Below are 16474 nucleotides of genomic sequence, written 5' to 3' on the forward strand. Positions count from 1 at the left end.
TACTTGGAACGATTTGGTATACTTGCCAAAAAGTTATCAATAAGTATTTTGTAACTTAATGGAAAGCATATATCGACCACCCAAAATTGTTATGCATAGAATAAAAAAGTTACACGTTATTACATTTTTATTCAAATGTAGGAAGAGAATTAATTAACCAGCAAATAAATAGATGGAACATGGCGATGCTGGTTTTGATCCTCTAACTGCATAAATTAATAATCAATCCAAGACTAATGTCATTTACATTTTAAAGCAACGGATTCCTTCAGTAATGAGGGATATGCTCTGCCTTCTTTCCACAACTTGGCCCTTGGGGACAACAACTTGGCCAAGGGAATCAATAGGATCCGTTAGATTTATAAGACACATACAGGTTCCTCTAACCAAGTACCTTTCGAAGTTCATCAGTCAACTTCCCACGACCCGATGGCTCCAACTGCACCAAAATTTCCAAGATATAATGAAGCAAATAATAAACTAAACAGTTTAAGAAAACAAATAGTAACGACATAGCTAATGAAATGAAAAGTTCAAGTTCTTTACCTTGCTTAAAAGGGCTGCAAGACCCTGAGGTAGAGCTTGCAAATCTAGAGCTGAGTCACCAATGTTTGTCAATTGAAGCAACACTTTCTGCACACGCAGTTCCTTTAGTTTATTCTCGTAATTTGCAGTATTGTTCTTCCATTTGAAGAAGGCTTCATCATCCAACCACGCATCTTCTTTACTATTGGCAATATCAGAATTCAAATACCATTCTTTGAGCAAGTTCATTGCAGATGCATGTGACAAATGATCACCAGCAGCATCTCTCACACTGTTGATCAGTGACTGCTCTCCAATTCTTCGGTGAAGTCTCTGGTAGAAGACAGCTCGGGAGTTACGCCAGTCCAGAACTTCTCTAATTACACCCTTGGCAGCCATTCTTAAGGAAGTATCATGTAGTTCAGCAAACTTTGTGGCTATCTGGGTATACACAGGCAAAAGCTGTTTTTCACGGGATTTAATCTGCTGCTGTAGGGATTCAAAGGCGGCAAGGTCCCTGTTACTCTTGGCTTCCTGAAGTTTTGCCTTCAGAGTTATCAACTGTTGATCCAGTCTACCCATACACTCTAACAATTCCCTTGTTCTGAATTTGATCTCAATCATTCCTTCCGGCTCAAGGACATTACCTTTAGCTGTTCGATCAGCATACATTTCAATGTGGTCTGAATTGATTTGACTGTCAACAACCACCCATGCACCACCTCGGAGTTCCCCCATCATTGGGATGTACACAAATATGGGTTGCTTGTATGTTCTAAGGTTCTCCACAATAGTTGAACCAGCCTGAAGAATTCCTTCAAAAAGGTCCCTTTGCCCTCCTGAAAAGCCTCTCCAGTTTGCGAGAATGAAAAGCGGGAGCTCTTCTCTATTGAAATCCAATATTGCTTGGGCTGTTTTGGTTGCAGAATCAGGAAACCAGACTTGCCCAGCTTGAGGAACGACCCTCTCATGAGAATCAAGTTGACCAGGATCAGCAGGTATTATTTGCATCACTGTCTGTGTTTCTACAGCAACAATTCCCACAGGGATTCCTCCAAGCTTTGCCCTTCCTGTAACAACTGTTCTAGCCCATCCCTCCAGTGTCTCCACAAAGCTGTCCTTGTCAAAGATGCCTCCCAGCCATCTTCCATTACCATCCAGGGTTCCAGAAATGGCAGCACGAGGATCACACGAGTTTTCTGGTAAATACTCCACTGGCCTTTCTGGAGGATCAAGAGGCTTAACAATGGGAAGCGCACCACCTATATGAGAAGGAATGTAGCTAAGCCACTTCAAAATAGAATAAACACCTTCAAGATCATCGGAAACTGTAAGATGAACAACTCCATTTGTAGCCATGATTTTGGGTCCACCAAGTTGCATGTGAGAACTGTATACTTCCCGACCAAGAAGTTTGTTTAGTGCTGAAAAACCAGTAAGAATTATGGGCTGATCAAGCCTCTGTATGCATCTCATTCCAAGCCTAGCAAGATAAGCACCTATTCCAACAGTTCTGCCAGTCACATATGTCAATGTAAAAGTTTCCTTGTATGCCCTGGAATAGGCACCAGCAATAGCCCCACTGCCACTCAAGTTTTCAACCCCAAGGCCATCTTCCTTGCCAACAATGGTATCTATAACCCATCTAGTTTCTCCACTTTCAAGCTTTAATTCATGTGCTATGACTGAAGATCCAATCCGAGCATAGTCCTCGGGTGTTAAATATACATACTGAAAGCCATGCTCAGGACTAGATTCCTCAGACCAACCAACTCTGAAACAGTATTTGACTTCCTCTGCTACACCTAAACGGGCACCAGAATTTGCTGCTAAATAAATTAAAGGTAGTTTTCTTTTACATGCAAGATCAGTTACTGCACGGAAGAAAGCATCCTCTCTCGGTCCAAAAGAACCAGCCTTGAAGGTCACATCATTTGAAACAACCAATATTGTTCTTCCAGATGGGAACTCAGGGGTACGCATATCCATAAACCAGGCTACCATACCAACATCATTGAGTCCAGGGTAACGCTCCACAGGAACAAGAGGAGTACCCCAGCTACCTTCTCTCTCTGCAAATTTAAGCTCTGTTACCTTTAGAAGACTTTTATCTTTGGCTCTTTGAAATCCCGGCTGTTGGATTGCCCATGACTGTTCCAAAGCTGTTTCAAATGCCTGCAAGAATTATATCTCTTCAGGAAACATGGTTTGACTACTTGTGTCATCCGGTCATAACAAAAAGTGGAACACTTATATTTCAATTAAATTCACAAAATAGCACGTACAAGTGGAAAATCATAGCAATATGTGGTGCTGTTCTTTCTTGCTGAAAGACGTTTTCGGTTAATAACTCCCAAAGGTTGATAATTTTCGTTCACTGGCACACCATGCAGTGGACCCTTAACCGAGACTGAACTGTATACCACTTTATGAGTGCTGGTATCCTCCTTTTCTCGGTATATCTGAAATTATACAAATTAAGAATCATATCAATATTTATAAATAGTTCCCATTAATAATCCTTCAAATGCATACGAGATATAGCTAAACATGAGAATATATTGTTGACCCCTACAAATTGAAGACCACCATTGTCCACATATATATATTTTTTACGTTGTAAAGGTCACAATTCGTGAATACTGATCAACTTTTCAAGATATCACGAAAAAGAATAAAATTCCACTTGATAAAAAGACATTACTCGTCTGACTTTTTCCCTGCCCAAAGATCCTTATCGATGCAAAGTGTTTAAGACAGCTCTTCTATAGAAACTCAAATAAATGAATTGCTGACACATGAGCTGGTATTTATCAAATTCTTCAGGTTAAAAAATACTTTAAAGGAATGGAAAAATGTACTTGTGTTTGATGCTAATTAGCATTTCTATATCAAATATATGCAAAACACTCCTTGTTAATTATTAAGGGCTCACCTTTGCTAGTAAAAAGCAACCTTTTAGAAAGCTAACCGGAAAAGTTGTGGCATGGGGAAAAGATTTTCTTCAAATTTTGAAGTAAAATAGACTTACATGTACAGTGTATGTATGACCAGTCACATTGTTCACAATGACCCTCCAAGCACCATTTGCCTGTCCAACGGCTGCCATCCAGAGCTTGACTTCCCACACAACAACCCCTAATCTATGCATTCTTACACCAACGGATGAATGGATCTCCTGTGCCAGTTCTTCCAAAATTGCCTCAACTGTTGTTTCTTCTTTCCCAGCATCTACATTAATTCTCCTGGTATAACATCCAAATGTAAGACAGAGACAAAGCTTGGCCATATGCTAAAAGAACATATTTGACAAGTTTGTAGCTATAATTACTTGGGATAGGGAACAAGATCGTCTATTTGTTGCTCCCGTATGATATAGAGGTACATATGAGCATGCTCAGGTTTTATATTGGCGTTGTGTGCATTAAGTTCCAACTCCTCCATTGCAGCCATCAAGGACCTAAAAATGCTTCTTGAAGTAAAGGACATAGCCAATTGGATCCGAGATGTTTCTGCATCTAGCCTTTGATATGAAGAAAATCCTTCATTTGTGGTTGGCTGTCTTAGAAGTGTGCGAAGAAACATTCTTTGAATTGGTTGTGGCTTGTTATCCATAACCGTGTAGAGGTGCCATTGACGATCACGAGATGGAGTATACCGTATATTCTCATAGCCCTTAAGTTTGTCCTATAAACAGACCAATGCTTAAGTTTAAGATCTAGCATATAAGTGGAATTTTCCTTCTCACACCTTATAAAGTACAGGGACTTGAAAAAATAACTAACCAATTCAAGATAAATGGATAGAGGAGGTTCCAGATGACGCAACAGAGGTTCCTCTGCATAGTACAGCTTTTCTTCTGACCAGTGAAAAGAGTGCCTCATTGGGGCACGTCCTTCATCCCTTTGGATGATACAACTGATTACACCGACACCTGCAGCTCTAATGGTGGAGCCTACTTCCTGCTCTTTGAGTATTTTAGCTAATTTATTGATTCTTTCTTGAGCCTGATCCTCATCACCGCTGCAAAACATCAGAAGTTGCTTGTGTCAAGAAGAAAGAGGAGGTTCATATCAGTAGCTAAAGAGAGTATATGTATACTAGTCCATCTATACTTTGTTTTCTTCTAGGAAACTGTAATTTTAATTTTAGTCAGTGGTCCCATATTTCTCAATCATCAAACCAAAAACTAAAATCTCAAACAAAATGTAAGCTATAAAACCATTGATGCTTTGACAATTAGGAAAAAAAAACAAAAACGAAAGGTTCAAACTAATATGAGGATTTACTGAAACAGTACCTGTCTTGCAATAAACTCATCTGGTTGTTGATGCCCACTAATCCAATATGCATCATATTACCATGGTTAACTGGTTCCGCAGAACCACTGGTCAGTGCTTCATGAAGGTTACTGGTCGCCTCCCTCAATGCAGCACTGATAATTGCAGACAAAAATTGAAGAGATTTAATTACAACCATCACTCCCCACTTTTTCTCACTGTCTTTCTCCTCCACTGATTTCTTCGAAGTTTGGTCTTCAACCCCATTCTTTCTTTCAATGTACTCATCATAGAACTCCCACGTGGCAATAAGACCAGATCTGTGCCATTGTATCCTAACACTCCCTTTGACAAGATAAGGCTGGTAGCAAATACTAGAAGTTAGAAAAGCACGTGATAAATATAACAAAGTAAGAAAAATTAAAAAATTTGAAATTATCAGTAAAACTGAAATACCTGGTAGAGTCTGCGAATATAAGTTTCAACGACCCTCCTCTGAAGGGTGTGATCACTGTGATCAAATAAACCCACAAGGGCATCTTCAACAGCCAAAGGAGCACTGACAAGGTCCTCCATTCGGTCGTTGATGGCACTCTTCCTCTTGGGAGTATCAATATTTTCACCATCCTCTGTGAACATCTCTAGTTCAGAGAGACTTCTAGCAATGTTGGATCGAAGTTCACTTAATTTAGTTTGTTCCAGCAGTTGACTTGCCTTTAGTGCCAACTGCATCAAAATAATTACAAATAAGGATTTTGCTCAAAATGTTCCAAAGATGTAAAAGTCTCACCCGCAAGATGAAATGAAAAGTAGATAATTGAAGGATATATATTCACAATGCTCTCCAAGTAGAAGAGATGCCATGTCCTAAAATATGTGATGACTAACATGGAATTCTATTTTCAGCTTGAACAGAATTTCTCAGGGTAATGTCCAACCTCAGAATAACTTGTATGGTTGAGTAAAGAAAAACGGATTAACTGATCCCTGTAAGCAGCAGGATTAGGGTAAACCAATTTATCCATTAGACGCAATATCAGCTTATTTTTACTCTTGATGCCCTGAAAATCACAAAAAATGCAGTTAATTCAATTGCTGTATAATGTCAACAAGACATTGAGGAAGCAAAACACCCTAGCTGAAGTTGTTATAAAAGTTCGTACCTGATGAGAGAGCACAATATCAACAATCTTCAATAAATCCTTCTTGTATAGAAGACGCAGACGTTCAATTACATCAGCCTAGACATCAAGGGAAGGAACATGAATATTCTAGAAAACTGAAAGATAAAGAAAACAACTTTTATATCAGAAGAGTTACTTAGTTCCTCCTAGTGTATATTTTGTTGCCTGATAGACCAGTAATTTGTAACTTCAAATGAACAGCCAAAAGAAGAAAACTAAATATTTTTATTAGTTTTTATATAAAGCTCCCCAAGACAATAAAGAAACCATTTGATTTAGACAAAGAAAGAAAAATATATAATTATCAGTTTGAATCTTGTAAAAACTAGATAAGTATTAACATCAACCAGAAAAATACTTCCTTTGTCCGTAGAAGTCATAAAAGGTCAAAACAGATTGCCCACATAAAATCAGTACAAGCAGCTGAATAATTATAATAACCTGAATATTATCGCTAAATAATTCCTCAACAGAAAGATACTCTTCAAAAAGGGATTGAACAATTATATGGGCATGGCTCTCTCGTCCACCCTCATAAGACTTAACAAGACTCAGAAGAGGTTCAACTAGTCTTTCTTGGGCTCCTTTTTCTTTCTCGGGACAGGAAGAAAGATGAGCCTGCAATGTAAAACATGCCTCATAAATTATTCACATTAAAATGGGAAACATCAAAATGAACAATTCGTGAAAAGAAACTTACTTCAAGAATTCCCTTCAATAATTTGGCAGGGAAATCAACAATTTGGGAGCTTGAAATCCTCTCAAACTCCTTATATTTTGATTCCAGCTGAAAAGCCAAGTTCAACACCCGCTTGGATTACTTTTAACGTATTAAACCACAGGGGAAAAAAAAAGAAGCACGGTATCTCTTTACCTCATTTTTTAGATCTTTGGGAAGACGGGTTGCCAGAACAGCCAAGCACTCTTGCCATTGAAGGAAAGGCAACTCAGGACTATCAAGACAATTAAGCAAACTTTGCACAACCTAACAAGACAAACATACATACATACATATATATATATATATATATATATATATATATATATATATATATATATAAATAAATAAATAAATAAATATGTCTCAATAATAATAGAATCCAAAAATCTCCTATCTGTAACAGATTACTCAACCACCTAGAATGCAGTAAAATTATAGTGTTTATGAATCAAGGTGAAGACTTCACTCACTTCATCAATATTGTGCTCATACCCAGCAAGAATCATCCTTGCAGCATTTAAGCTTGCTGCACATTTCTGATGAACTTTACCAGAAATTGCAGTAGGAGGTCCCAGGAGTGGGAAGCTCCCTGTGAAGGGCTCTGCCTTTCTTACAGCTGAAGGATCATCTAGGTCAAGACTTGCTATAAGTTCACCAGCCTGCAAAAAGTGATAATATATTATTTATGTTCTTCAATTTCAGCAGCTGTACTTCTTTATGGAACTGAATGCTAAATACCTGCATTGCTTGACCTTCAGACATTTTGAAATGAATAATTCCAGAAGCAGGTGAAAGAAGAGGCATGCACATTTTCATGACCTCAACTTCAGCATATGGTGTGTCAGCATCAACATGACTGTCATCCGCGACCAAATATCTCAAAAGCTTGCATGGTGTCTCTGCCACCAACTTTGATGGATCGTGATCATTCTGTATAGACAAAAAAGGTTTTAAAACTTACCTTGGACACAAAAGAAATAGTTAATGTTAAAATAAACTAATTTAACCTGAAGCAAGCAAGTTCTTCCATCTATTAGAAGGCGAGTTCCAGCTGCTTCTTCCTCTGCATATATTACATGACTGTTTCCGTCCAGCTGTAACAAGTGGAAGCTTCTAGTTAATAACTCAAGAACAAAGATATAGAACAAAAGACCAGTCATAAAATAGGGATGTTTAGCATAAACTATACTATTAGCCAAATTGAAGATAAAGTTATTGATGCAGCCAATACTTATTTAGTTTATATTTTCTTTTGGTGAATAATTTACTTTATCACTACCATGAATTAAACAATGTACTTTAGACACACATCATTTCTTCTAAACAGGCCAATCATACACTATCCATACTAAAGTATTATTTGTTTCTTTAACAAAAATCTTTCCAGTTATGATTTGCTTTAAGTCTTAACTCTGATAAAATAATGCAATCTTTAGATAACGATAAATTAGCTGTACTTAAATGCCCACATTCCTTTCCAATGTTTGACAAAAAAAGGGTTTGAACATCTCCAGAAAAAATAAGTACTTTTTCATACATAACATTTCTCTAACATACTGATAGAGAAGAACAATGCATTCACAAAGACTTTATGCTAAACGATTAATCCCGATACTAAAATTTTAGAAGCCAGAGCAGCAATTGTTTATGTCTATATCAAGGAAATTATACCAGAAGAATCTAATTAAGATTGAAATAGCAATGCAAAATGTTCACAAACCATGGGATGATATAATTGAGTATGATAAATAGTACTGTCATGGGGAAAAGTGCAAAATAAATAACACGCATAAAATAGGTGTTTAGAGAACAAATACTTGCCTGCATTAGCAAACCTCCATCACGTAAAGTGTGTATTTCTGCTTCTATCTCTGATTGATTCATTCTCAATCTATAACTTCCAGATCCACCTCGTATCATGTCAATCTAGAAATTGTTTTACAAGATGAGTTACACAAATTTACTCTTGCCTGATATGGCATAAGTCTCAACAAAGGTAAGTAGAAAACCAAATTGACATTTATAAGAATACTTACTGTATATTTGCTTCCCTCAATGTTCAAGGCCACTTGAGAATGGACAAGAGATATGTGCTGTAACAGTTGCAAAAAATTATTTTCATCACTATAGGGTTTAAAGGAACTGAAAACTATAGGATTTTCCCATTCACAATACCTTGGGAGGGATTTGTCCCTTTTCAAGATAGCCAACATAGTCTGAAACCAAAGCTGCACTGCTAGCAGAAGCTTTCTGCATTAATTGAAACAATCACGGTTATGAATGCACATATGAAACTAACAAAAGCTCAAGGAGATAACAGATATAACAAACGAAGTTTGCTTACATAGAGTGCCCCTGCAACAACAGAAAGATACCAGGGAGGCCTCTCTGCTCTAACACGCATTGCAATTCTACTGTCTAGCCAACCTGTGTGAATTTTGTTGTCTCTGTAGTCAGAAGCCTGTGATCAAATATTGTAATATTGTCACTTCAGCATTTTAAACAACTTTCACAAAACAATTTGTAGTCGTGTGAGTAATTTACATTCAGAAGATCAATGGTGTAATCAACATTGGTACGGATTTCTCCCCGAATTTGAATCTCCTTCAGCCCTAGAACCATATTTGCAATTGCTAAAGCCCTAGATTCTCCAAAAGCAAACACATGCCCTGAGGTAAAAGAGACCAGATTAGAAGATAGTACAAGGTGAGTATAGTATGGGAATTGTGTAAATACATGCATAATCCTTATGAACAAGAATATTAAGGAGAATTTATACCCTACCGTAACAAATTCACCAATAATGAAGTTTGTTATATGCATTACTTAACAGAAGAATCAACATTTCAAAATCATTATCAGAAGCTCTCACTATATCTGAGAAAACTGAGTGGACATGATGTTTTTCTTCTTTGCCCAACAATGATCATCTATATTTCCTAGCAACTGTAATCTGAAAAACAGAACATCCCTCCATTTTGACGACATTTTTCCTACTCCACCCTTATAATTTGCAAAATGCCACTGTCTCTTTTTGTTTTATCAGAGTGAAATATAACCCAGGAAACGAAGGTTGTAAAATTTTTAGTAAATATATCAAATGTTGTTACACCTTATATAACTATTCGGTGATACATAGTCCATTTAATACCACTAATCCAGACATGAGGATGACAACCAACATAAAACTGCAGTGACTATGAGTTGTCAATTACACATAAGAAATTATTATGCAACGCTGCTCATTGAAAGTATGAAAGAGGGTCATTGTACACAACCTTATTCTTGCATATGCAAAGAGGGTATTTTTGGATTAAACTCATAACCAACTAGTCACCAAGGCGCAACTTTATTCTTGTGCCAAGGCTCACCCTTAAACTATTACCACTGCTTATTGTGGAGACCTATGAAGAAAAATTTTACATAAACAAGCAAATGTGCCTGCACACATCTGTTGATACATGCATTGAGATTTCCGTTTTCCCAACCTTCCATCAAATCCAACTGGACATCCTAGCTCTTGGCTCTACTGCTAAAAGATCATGAGTTCAAATATTAATCATATGTCCCATAACAAGTGAGGTGTACTGCTCATTATTCATTGAAAGAAGATGGAGAAGGTAAAAAGAACAAGATAGATCCACATCATGATGCATCTACTAGATTCCATCCTATAATCTCAAAGAGAAGATTGTCCAACTGATTTATAAGTTGCAGTTCACGAAATTAGGCAAGTGATGTGAGACTTTCTAACACCCCTCCTCTCTCTATGCCTACCAAATAGGAGATGACACCGGAATATATGATTCACAAAGATAGGCTGTATATAGGCTCTTGTACCATGTTTACATCTTAAGACCACTTCCCATTAGATGAAGTTTTCCAACAAACGTATAAGCTACACCCTAGAATTAAGGCAGGTGGTGTGTGAACTCTAAACATTATCAACACAATACTATGGAATATGCAAGTTCCCAATTGAAGATCATAATGATATATTGGTCATTTGAAAATCAACAGTAGCTAATTTTCTTACTTGTTTAATTAATTAATTTTACTACTTACCAAACTGTGAATCTGAGAATTCATGAATTCCTCCTCCAGACTGCAAATATATAATTCAACAAACTTTAGCACCACAACATTTGTTATGCCTGCATCTGAAGAAACAGAAGACTTACCTTGACAGAGAAGTATGCCCACACATTTGGCTTGCTTTTAAAGCTAAGCTCCTGCACAAATACTTGAACTCAGTACATGTTACAAGATGAATGAAGCAACAGATGATATTGATGTTGAACTTGGTAGTTAACCTGCACTTTGCCACTCGTAGGCTTAAAGCCATCATCGGGGTCCTCACTAGTCACTCGCACAGCCACACAATGACCTTTTGGCTTTGTGGATTGTGCTTTGTCAAAATCAAAAGGGGTAGCTAAAGCTGAAGTTTTTCTCCAAGCATCATACCCCCCACCATGCTCCACCCCATAGAAACGCCTTATCTCTATTAAAGGAGACACATGAAATACATGTAAGAAATTAAATAATAGAAAATAGGAAAGCAAATATCAGTAAAGAATAATTTAAACTATTCATTGGGTCCCAACCGTTTCCTCATTTTAAGTTTAAGTCTATACGAGAAAATTGTAATTTTTAGTCCCTAATAAAATTTTGAAGAAAATTAAATAATGCAAGGAAGGCTTAGTAGCAGATTTACATTGCAAGAAAAATCTCTAGTTTTGGGTACAAGGCAAAAACTTATCTTTTATACAAATGTAGGGACTAGTACTTAAAATTCTCTCATGTAGGGAATAAATTTAAAGCTGGTAGAACTATAATGAAGTACCAACTCTGATCCAGACACCGGACACACACTAACATGGACATCAGGATATGGCTATTGTCCAAAGTATAGGACACAGCGACACATCTAATATTTATTTTAATATAGCAAAAATCTCAAATGAAAATGAAAATTTATATGATTCACACTAAAAACAAATTTTTAAAGTTATAGTTTTTCTATAATAATGGCTCTCAATTAAAGTTTTGGAAACATACATCTTAAAAGTTAGAATAACTAGTTAAGCCTTATGAAAACAAACATCAACAGAAATATTATGCGGCTCACAAGTTTTATAATATAAGTTGGTTTCTTCTAATTTTTCTTATTTTTTTATGATAGCAGTGTCTAGGAAGTGTTTAGTCAATAATAGGTGTGGTTCACTCTCTTTACTTGTGTTCAAATATGTCTAAGTTTCCAAGATTTCTCAGAGGTATAAGAACTAAAAAGAATAATTCTGACAATATTAGAATGTCAACATGGGTCATTTGGCGACATGCTATTTTACAAAGTTGTCAGTGCTTCCTAGGGATCAAGTCAATAATTTAACTTCAAGAATATATCTGAAGTTGTACCAGGAATTTGCCAGAGGGGGACACCCATTCCAACGGCAACTTGGGCTGCAGGCAGATTTATCTCTGCTATCCACTCAGTAACAGGATGTTCAACCTATATAACAATAACAAAAACAATCACTGATGGTGAAAAACAAAATAATATAAAAACAAAACAAGGTCTGGGAAGTAGGAAGAACTAATTTCAAGCCAAGCCACTTTCCTTACTAATCTCCAAAAATATAACAGAAGCATTTCCCAAACATAAGTGTTAAGCTAAAAGGTAGTTGAGGGCTACCTGTAGCCGAGGGTTCAACTCTAAAAAGTAGTACTCTCCAGTTTCCATACTGTAAAGATACTCAACAGTAGCTGCCCCGACATAATTTACTGATTTAGCCAACCTTCTAGCTGCTTGCTCCAGTTTTTTCACTGTTTCTATGGGTGCTACGGTAATGGGACCCTCCTCAATAATCTGTTACAGACGATTGATTAGGTAAATTAAGAGATTCATTTCACCATGGCAATTTGTTGGGCAAAAAAACGCTTGTGTACCTTTTGGTGCCTCCTTTGAACACTGCAATCACGACTATGCAAAGCTGCAACATTTCCATACTGATCACAAAGTAACTGGACTTCTAGATGTCGACTCTATTTAGAACAAAAGAGATTATCAGAATTCGACCAAGACCTTAGAATCATGTTCTTTCAGATCAAAGTTCAGTGGATTATCTAACCTGGGATGCAACCTTCATTATAAATATAGGCGAACCCGGAACTTCACCTTGGACTTGCTTGAACAATGCCCTTACCTCATCATCATTATGAACCTAAAAAGCCACATGACTGTTAGTTTCTAAATTGTACCAAATAAATCATACCAAAATAAGATCCGCACAAGAATGTTTCTTGTTCTTATAGGTATATACGGAGTTTTCAATTTGAAAACAATTAACATACTCCTGGAAGACAAAGTAAGGTTAAAAGGGTAACTGCGTGAATGCTATAGGATTTTCTAAATGCTACAGTAGGGTTTATGTAAGAAGCAAACCTTTCTTATGCCTTTACCACCACCACCCCAAGATGCTTTGATCATTGCAGGGTATCCTACAACTTGACAACTAGCTACTGCTTCCTCTGTTGTATACACACACGCTTCCCGATAAATTTCATCAGGAATAGTAACCAAGGAACTTTCAGGAGGAATTTTCACCTGTAAGAAGAAACTTCAACTCGTGAGCAAGGCATCTCTCACAAAAGAAAAGCACTATAATAGGAGATTGAAATCTACATGAGAACCACTCCATCGAAGGGTTGGCACTTCTGCTGCTTGAGCAATCAAGGATGAACCAATTTTATCTCCCAATGCAGCCATAGATATGGCAGGAGGTCCGAGAAATACAATTCCTTTTGCTTTTAATGCATCTGGAAGCTCAGGATTTTCTGAAGCATGACCCCAACCAGGCCACACGGCATCAACATGAGTTATCTCAGCCATCTGGGCAGTACATTTTATGCCAATACACAGAATTTGTAAGTTATATAGGCCAAAAAAGAATCAGTACTACATAAGGACTCAAATCACTATAGTGACAAGAATGAACTGCATTGAGCTATAGGCAACAACGATCCAGCAACAGGAACAAATTGGGCAATACCAACTTTTTATAGAATGAATATTTTATGTCTGGAAGATCAATAGCATTATGTTTGTTATATATGACATTCAACTTGATTACCTTTAAAAAATTAGAAAAATTAAATATACATGGCGAAGTATAGTTTCCATCCGTACTGTCTTTTTTTTCACTTTCCTTAACAAAATATGCATGGCATTTTGAATTACAAAATCTCATGAAGTCAACATCACACACCTCAAGAATAAGCTGCACATTGGCATAGTTATTGTTATTGGTCCCACCAGGTACTTCCACAAATTGATCAGCTATTCTGATATGTTCGGCATTGATTCTCATGTCCTCTGGAGTAGCCATGGCAACCAACAAGATGGCTTTTTCTGTTCCAAACGTCTCATTGGCCCAGCTCCTAACACTACGTATAAATTTGACTGCTGCCATTCCATTGTTTGCAATTAAAATGCTATGAATTGGCCTGTTTCCGCCAAGGGCATTGCAGAATTCATCTACTTCGGATATTGCAGCAGGGTGCCTATTTGGCTGTACACTATTTGCATATCCATTCCGACGCCCAATGTCAGCCATTATTGTTCTCCTTCTGTATGTCTCCTACAACATAACAAAAAAAGATACCAGCAGCTCAAGACATATGATAATAAATTACGAGCTAGGATTCCTTTTTTTCAATTTATATTGCTTGTTCAGTAAACTTTTTGAAGAATCATTCGTCCAACTTAATATATTGATGAATTCAAGATAAATCATATAATTAAGAAGTAAAAAATCCATCTCAACTTTAACAGGCATCTTCGGCATGGTGTAAAAGAAAATGGAAAAACAAAAGAAAAAGTTATAAAGTTCTTTTTGCTCAACCACATATGGACTTGGTTAGAAACTAACAGATTTGAAAACACTGACAACTGTGGCTGATACGATTAACTCATTTTGGAAAATCGGGATTCCACGCATAAAAATCTGTCACAAATCCATTCCTCCCAAACCTGCAGATTTCACTCTAAGATACAAACAATCAAACACATCCTACTAGTTCACTCTCACTCTCAGATGCGGTATGGCGAAAACATAAATTGCAAAAGAAAATCATTAAAGAACAGGACAGCATCTAGTGATAACTCACTACTACCTTTTCAATCAATTAACCCCTCTTCAACTTCCGATTCAGCAAACAGACAGATTTTTTACTAGAGCAGACAAACTCAAAACCAAACAAAAGGACAAAAAAAAAAGGGCTCTTCTTTTCCTTCACCAACAGCATAGAATTCACAGAGTTTTCAACATTAAGTGGGTGTGCATAAAAAAAACGGAAAAAAACAAAAATAGAAATAAAGTCAAAGAGAATTACACAAAGAGAACACAAAAGTAAGAAGATAAAGGATAACAGCACAGACCTTGGGAAGAAAGCTGGGCTGACGAAATCAAGAATTTCTTTTTGTTGTTTTTAATTTTATTCTACAAAATTGGTGGGAGTTAGAGAAGCATTGAGAGCTTAAGAAGGTGGGTTACAAGTGAGAGAGTTGTTGGGCTATTCCATGCGAATGGTGATGATGATCAGTGGCAGTGATCATGCACAAACCAAACCAAACCAAATAGTGAAAAAGTTGGATGGGATTGAGTGAGGTAGGTTTGGGTTGGGTTGGGTCGCTCTATTCAATGAAAGCTGCACGTGGTACCTGCCTTTGCCACACCTCTTGAGGAACTAGTATTAGTAGTAGTTCCCTCCCAGCTACCCACCTCTCTCTCTCTCTCTCTCTCTCTCTCTCTCTCTCACGCTTTCTCTCTCTTTGTGACTGATGCGAATAAATTAGTGGTGATAATTCAAATAATCAGTAAAAAAAGGGTTCAAAGAATTGGGGTTTGGCTGGGTAGAAGGAGGAGATGTATGTGACGTCATCAAAAGATGAATGAATCTAATCTACCACAACACATGTAAACAAACATGTAGCATGATTGAGGTGCCTCTCTTGACTATGCGTTGTGCTGTGTTGTTTTGTTCTGTTGGTGGTCACTGGTGTTCTCCACCAACCCTTCTTCCTTCTACGAGTAGACGTGGATGAGTCAAATATGGAAGCTATGTTCCTTCCTCCAATTTCACCGATTACAATTACTGCATCCATCGTCTCCACTTCTATCCCTTTTTAGTATTATTTTAATTCAAATTCCCATTATCCACATAAATACATGCTACTTTCAGTTAATCAAATCATATTTTTAAGGAACCAACATTTCCTTCCCATTTTTTTGTTCGCCGTGAAAATTTTTTTACGTTAAAAACAAGATTCTTATGTATAAGAAATTCATATAAGTTTATATTAATAAATATTTACTGATAACATATACATAAACCGAAATAAGAAAAAATCAATTAAAATGTATATACTCCGAGCTGTGATGTGATATAATTGTAAATTTCTATTTCATAGTAACCATTTTTAAAAACTAAAAACTGGGAACAAATCTTAATTTACACAACATAAATGAAAACAAAACTCCGGTAAAAAAAATCAGATCTTGCACGTGTGTGTACCTTCAAATGGGACACATTTTATTTTTTCTATTTTTTTTCCTACCGAGATTTAAATTTAATGTTTTTAGTGGTCATGATTAGGTATAAATAACATAAGATAGTGATGGAAAAAACTAACATTGTTTAATGGCATAAGAAATGATTTCTTGCACTACTTAACAGTCTGTCCTTGTCCTTATTTATATGGGTAA

General features: G+C 36.7%; 1 protein-coding gene across 2 annotated transcripts; it reads right to left on the reverse strand.

Annotated features, from left to right (window-relative positions):
• Positions 1 to 74: 74 nt before the first annotated feature.
• Positions 75 to 15847, reverse strand: LOC108331376 (acetyl-CoA carboxylase 1). 2 transcript variants are annotated; one of them, XM_017566023.2, is made up of 32 exons: positions 15148 to 15847; positions 13976 to 14347; positions 13393 to 13599; positions 13153 to 13314; positions 12839 to 12931; positions 12657 to 12752; positions 12403 to 12576; positions 12126 to 12219; positions 11024 to 11211; positions 10892 to 10942; positions 10776 to 10815; positions 9255 to 9379; positions 9055 to 9171; positions 8886 to 8960; positions 8747 to 8803; positions 8532 to 8636; positions 7718 to 7804; positions 7449 to 7640; positions 7181 to 7369; positions 6864 to 6974; positions 6690 to 6776; positions 6431 to 6607; positions 5969 to 6046; positions 5744 to 5866; positions 5262 to 5531; positions 4826 to 5166; positions 4311 to 4548; positions 3857 to 4212; positions 3557 to 3770; positions 2811 to 2987; positions 547 to 2700; positions 75 to 439 (listed from the first exon to the last, which is right to left on the reverse strand). In XM_017566023.2, the coding sequence occupies exons 2-32, from the start codon at positions 14321 to 14323 to the stop codon at positions 383 to 385; spliced, it is 6783 nt and encodes a 2260-aa protein (XP_017421512.1). In that variant the 5' UTR covers positions 14324 to 14347; positions 15148 to 15847; the 3' UTR covers positions 75 to 382. The 2 variants fall into 2 exon arrangements, with proteins under 2 accessions (XP_017421512.1, XP_052732955.1); XM_052876995.1 differs by lacking the exon at positions 15148 to 15847 and adding an exon at positions 14883 to 14901.
• Between the last annotated feature and the right edge of the window lie 627 nt (positions 15848 to 16474).

Source organism: Vigna angularis, chromosome 4 (genome assembly GCF_016808095.1).
Source record: "Vigna angularis cultivar LongXiaoDou No.4 chromosome 4, ASM1680809v1, whole genome shotgun sequence".
NCBI lineage: Eukaryota > Viridiplantae > Streptophyta > Magnoliopsida > Fabales > Fabaceae > Vigna > Vigna angularis.

Bases quoted from the DNA above. Each gene is read 5' to 3' on its own strand.
- LOC108331376 (XM_017566023.2), bottom strand. From the start codon at position 14,323: ATGGCTGACATTGGGCGTCGGAATGGATATGCAAATAGTGTACAGCCA. The intron at 9,380-10,775 runs GTAAGTAGTAAA...CTTTTACCTCAG, and splicing joins ATTCTCAGATTCACAGTTTG to GGCATGTGTTTGCTTTTGGA. The intron at 7,370-7,448 runs GTATTTAGCATT...CACTTTTTGCAG, and splicing joins CTGAAGGTCAAGCAATGCAG to GCTGGTGAACTTATAGCAAG.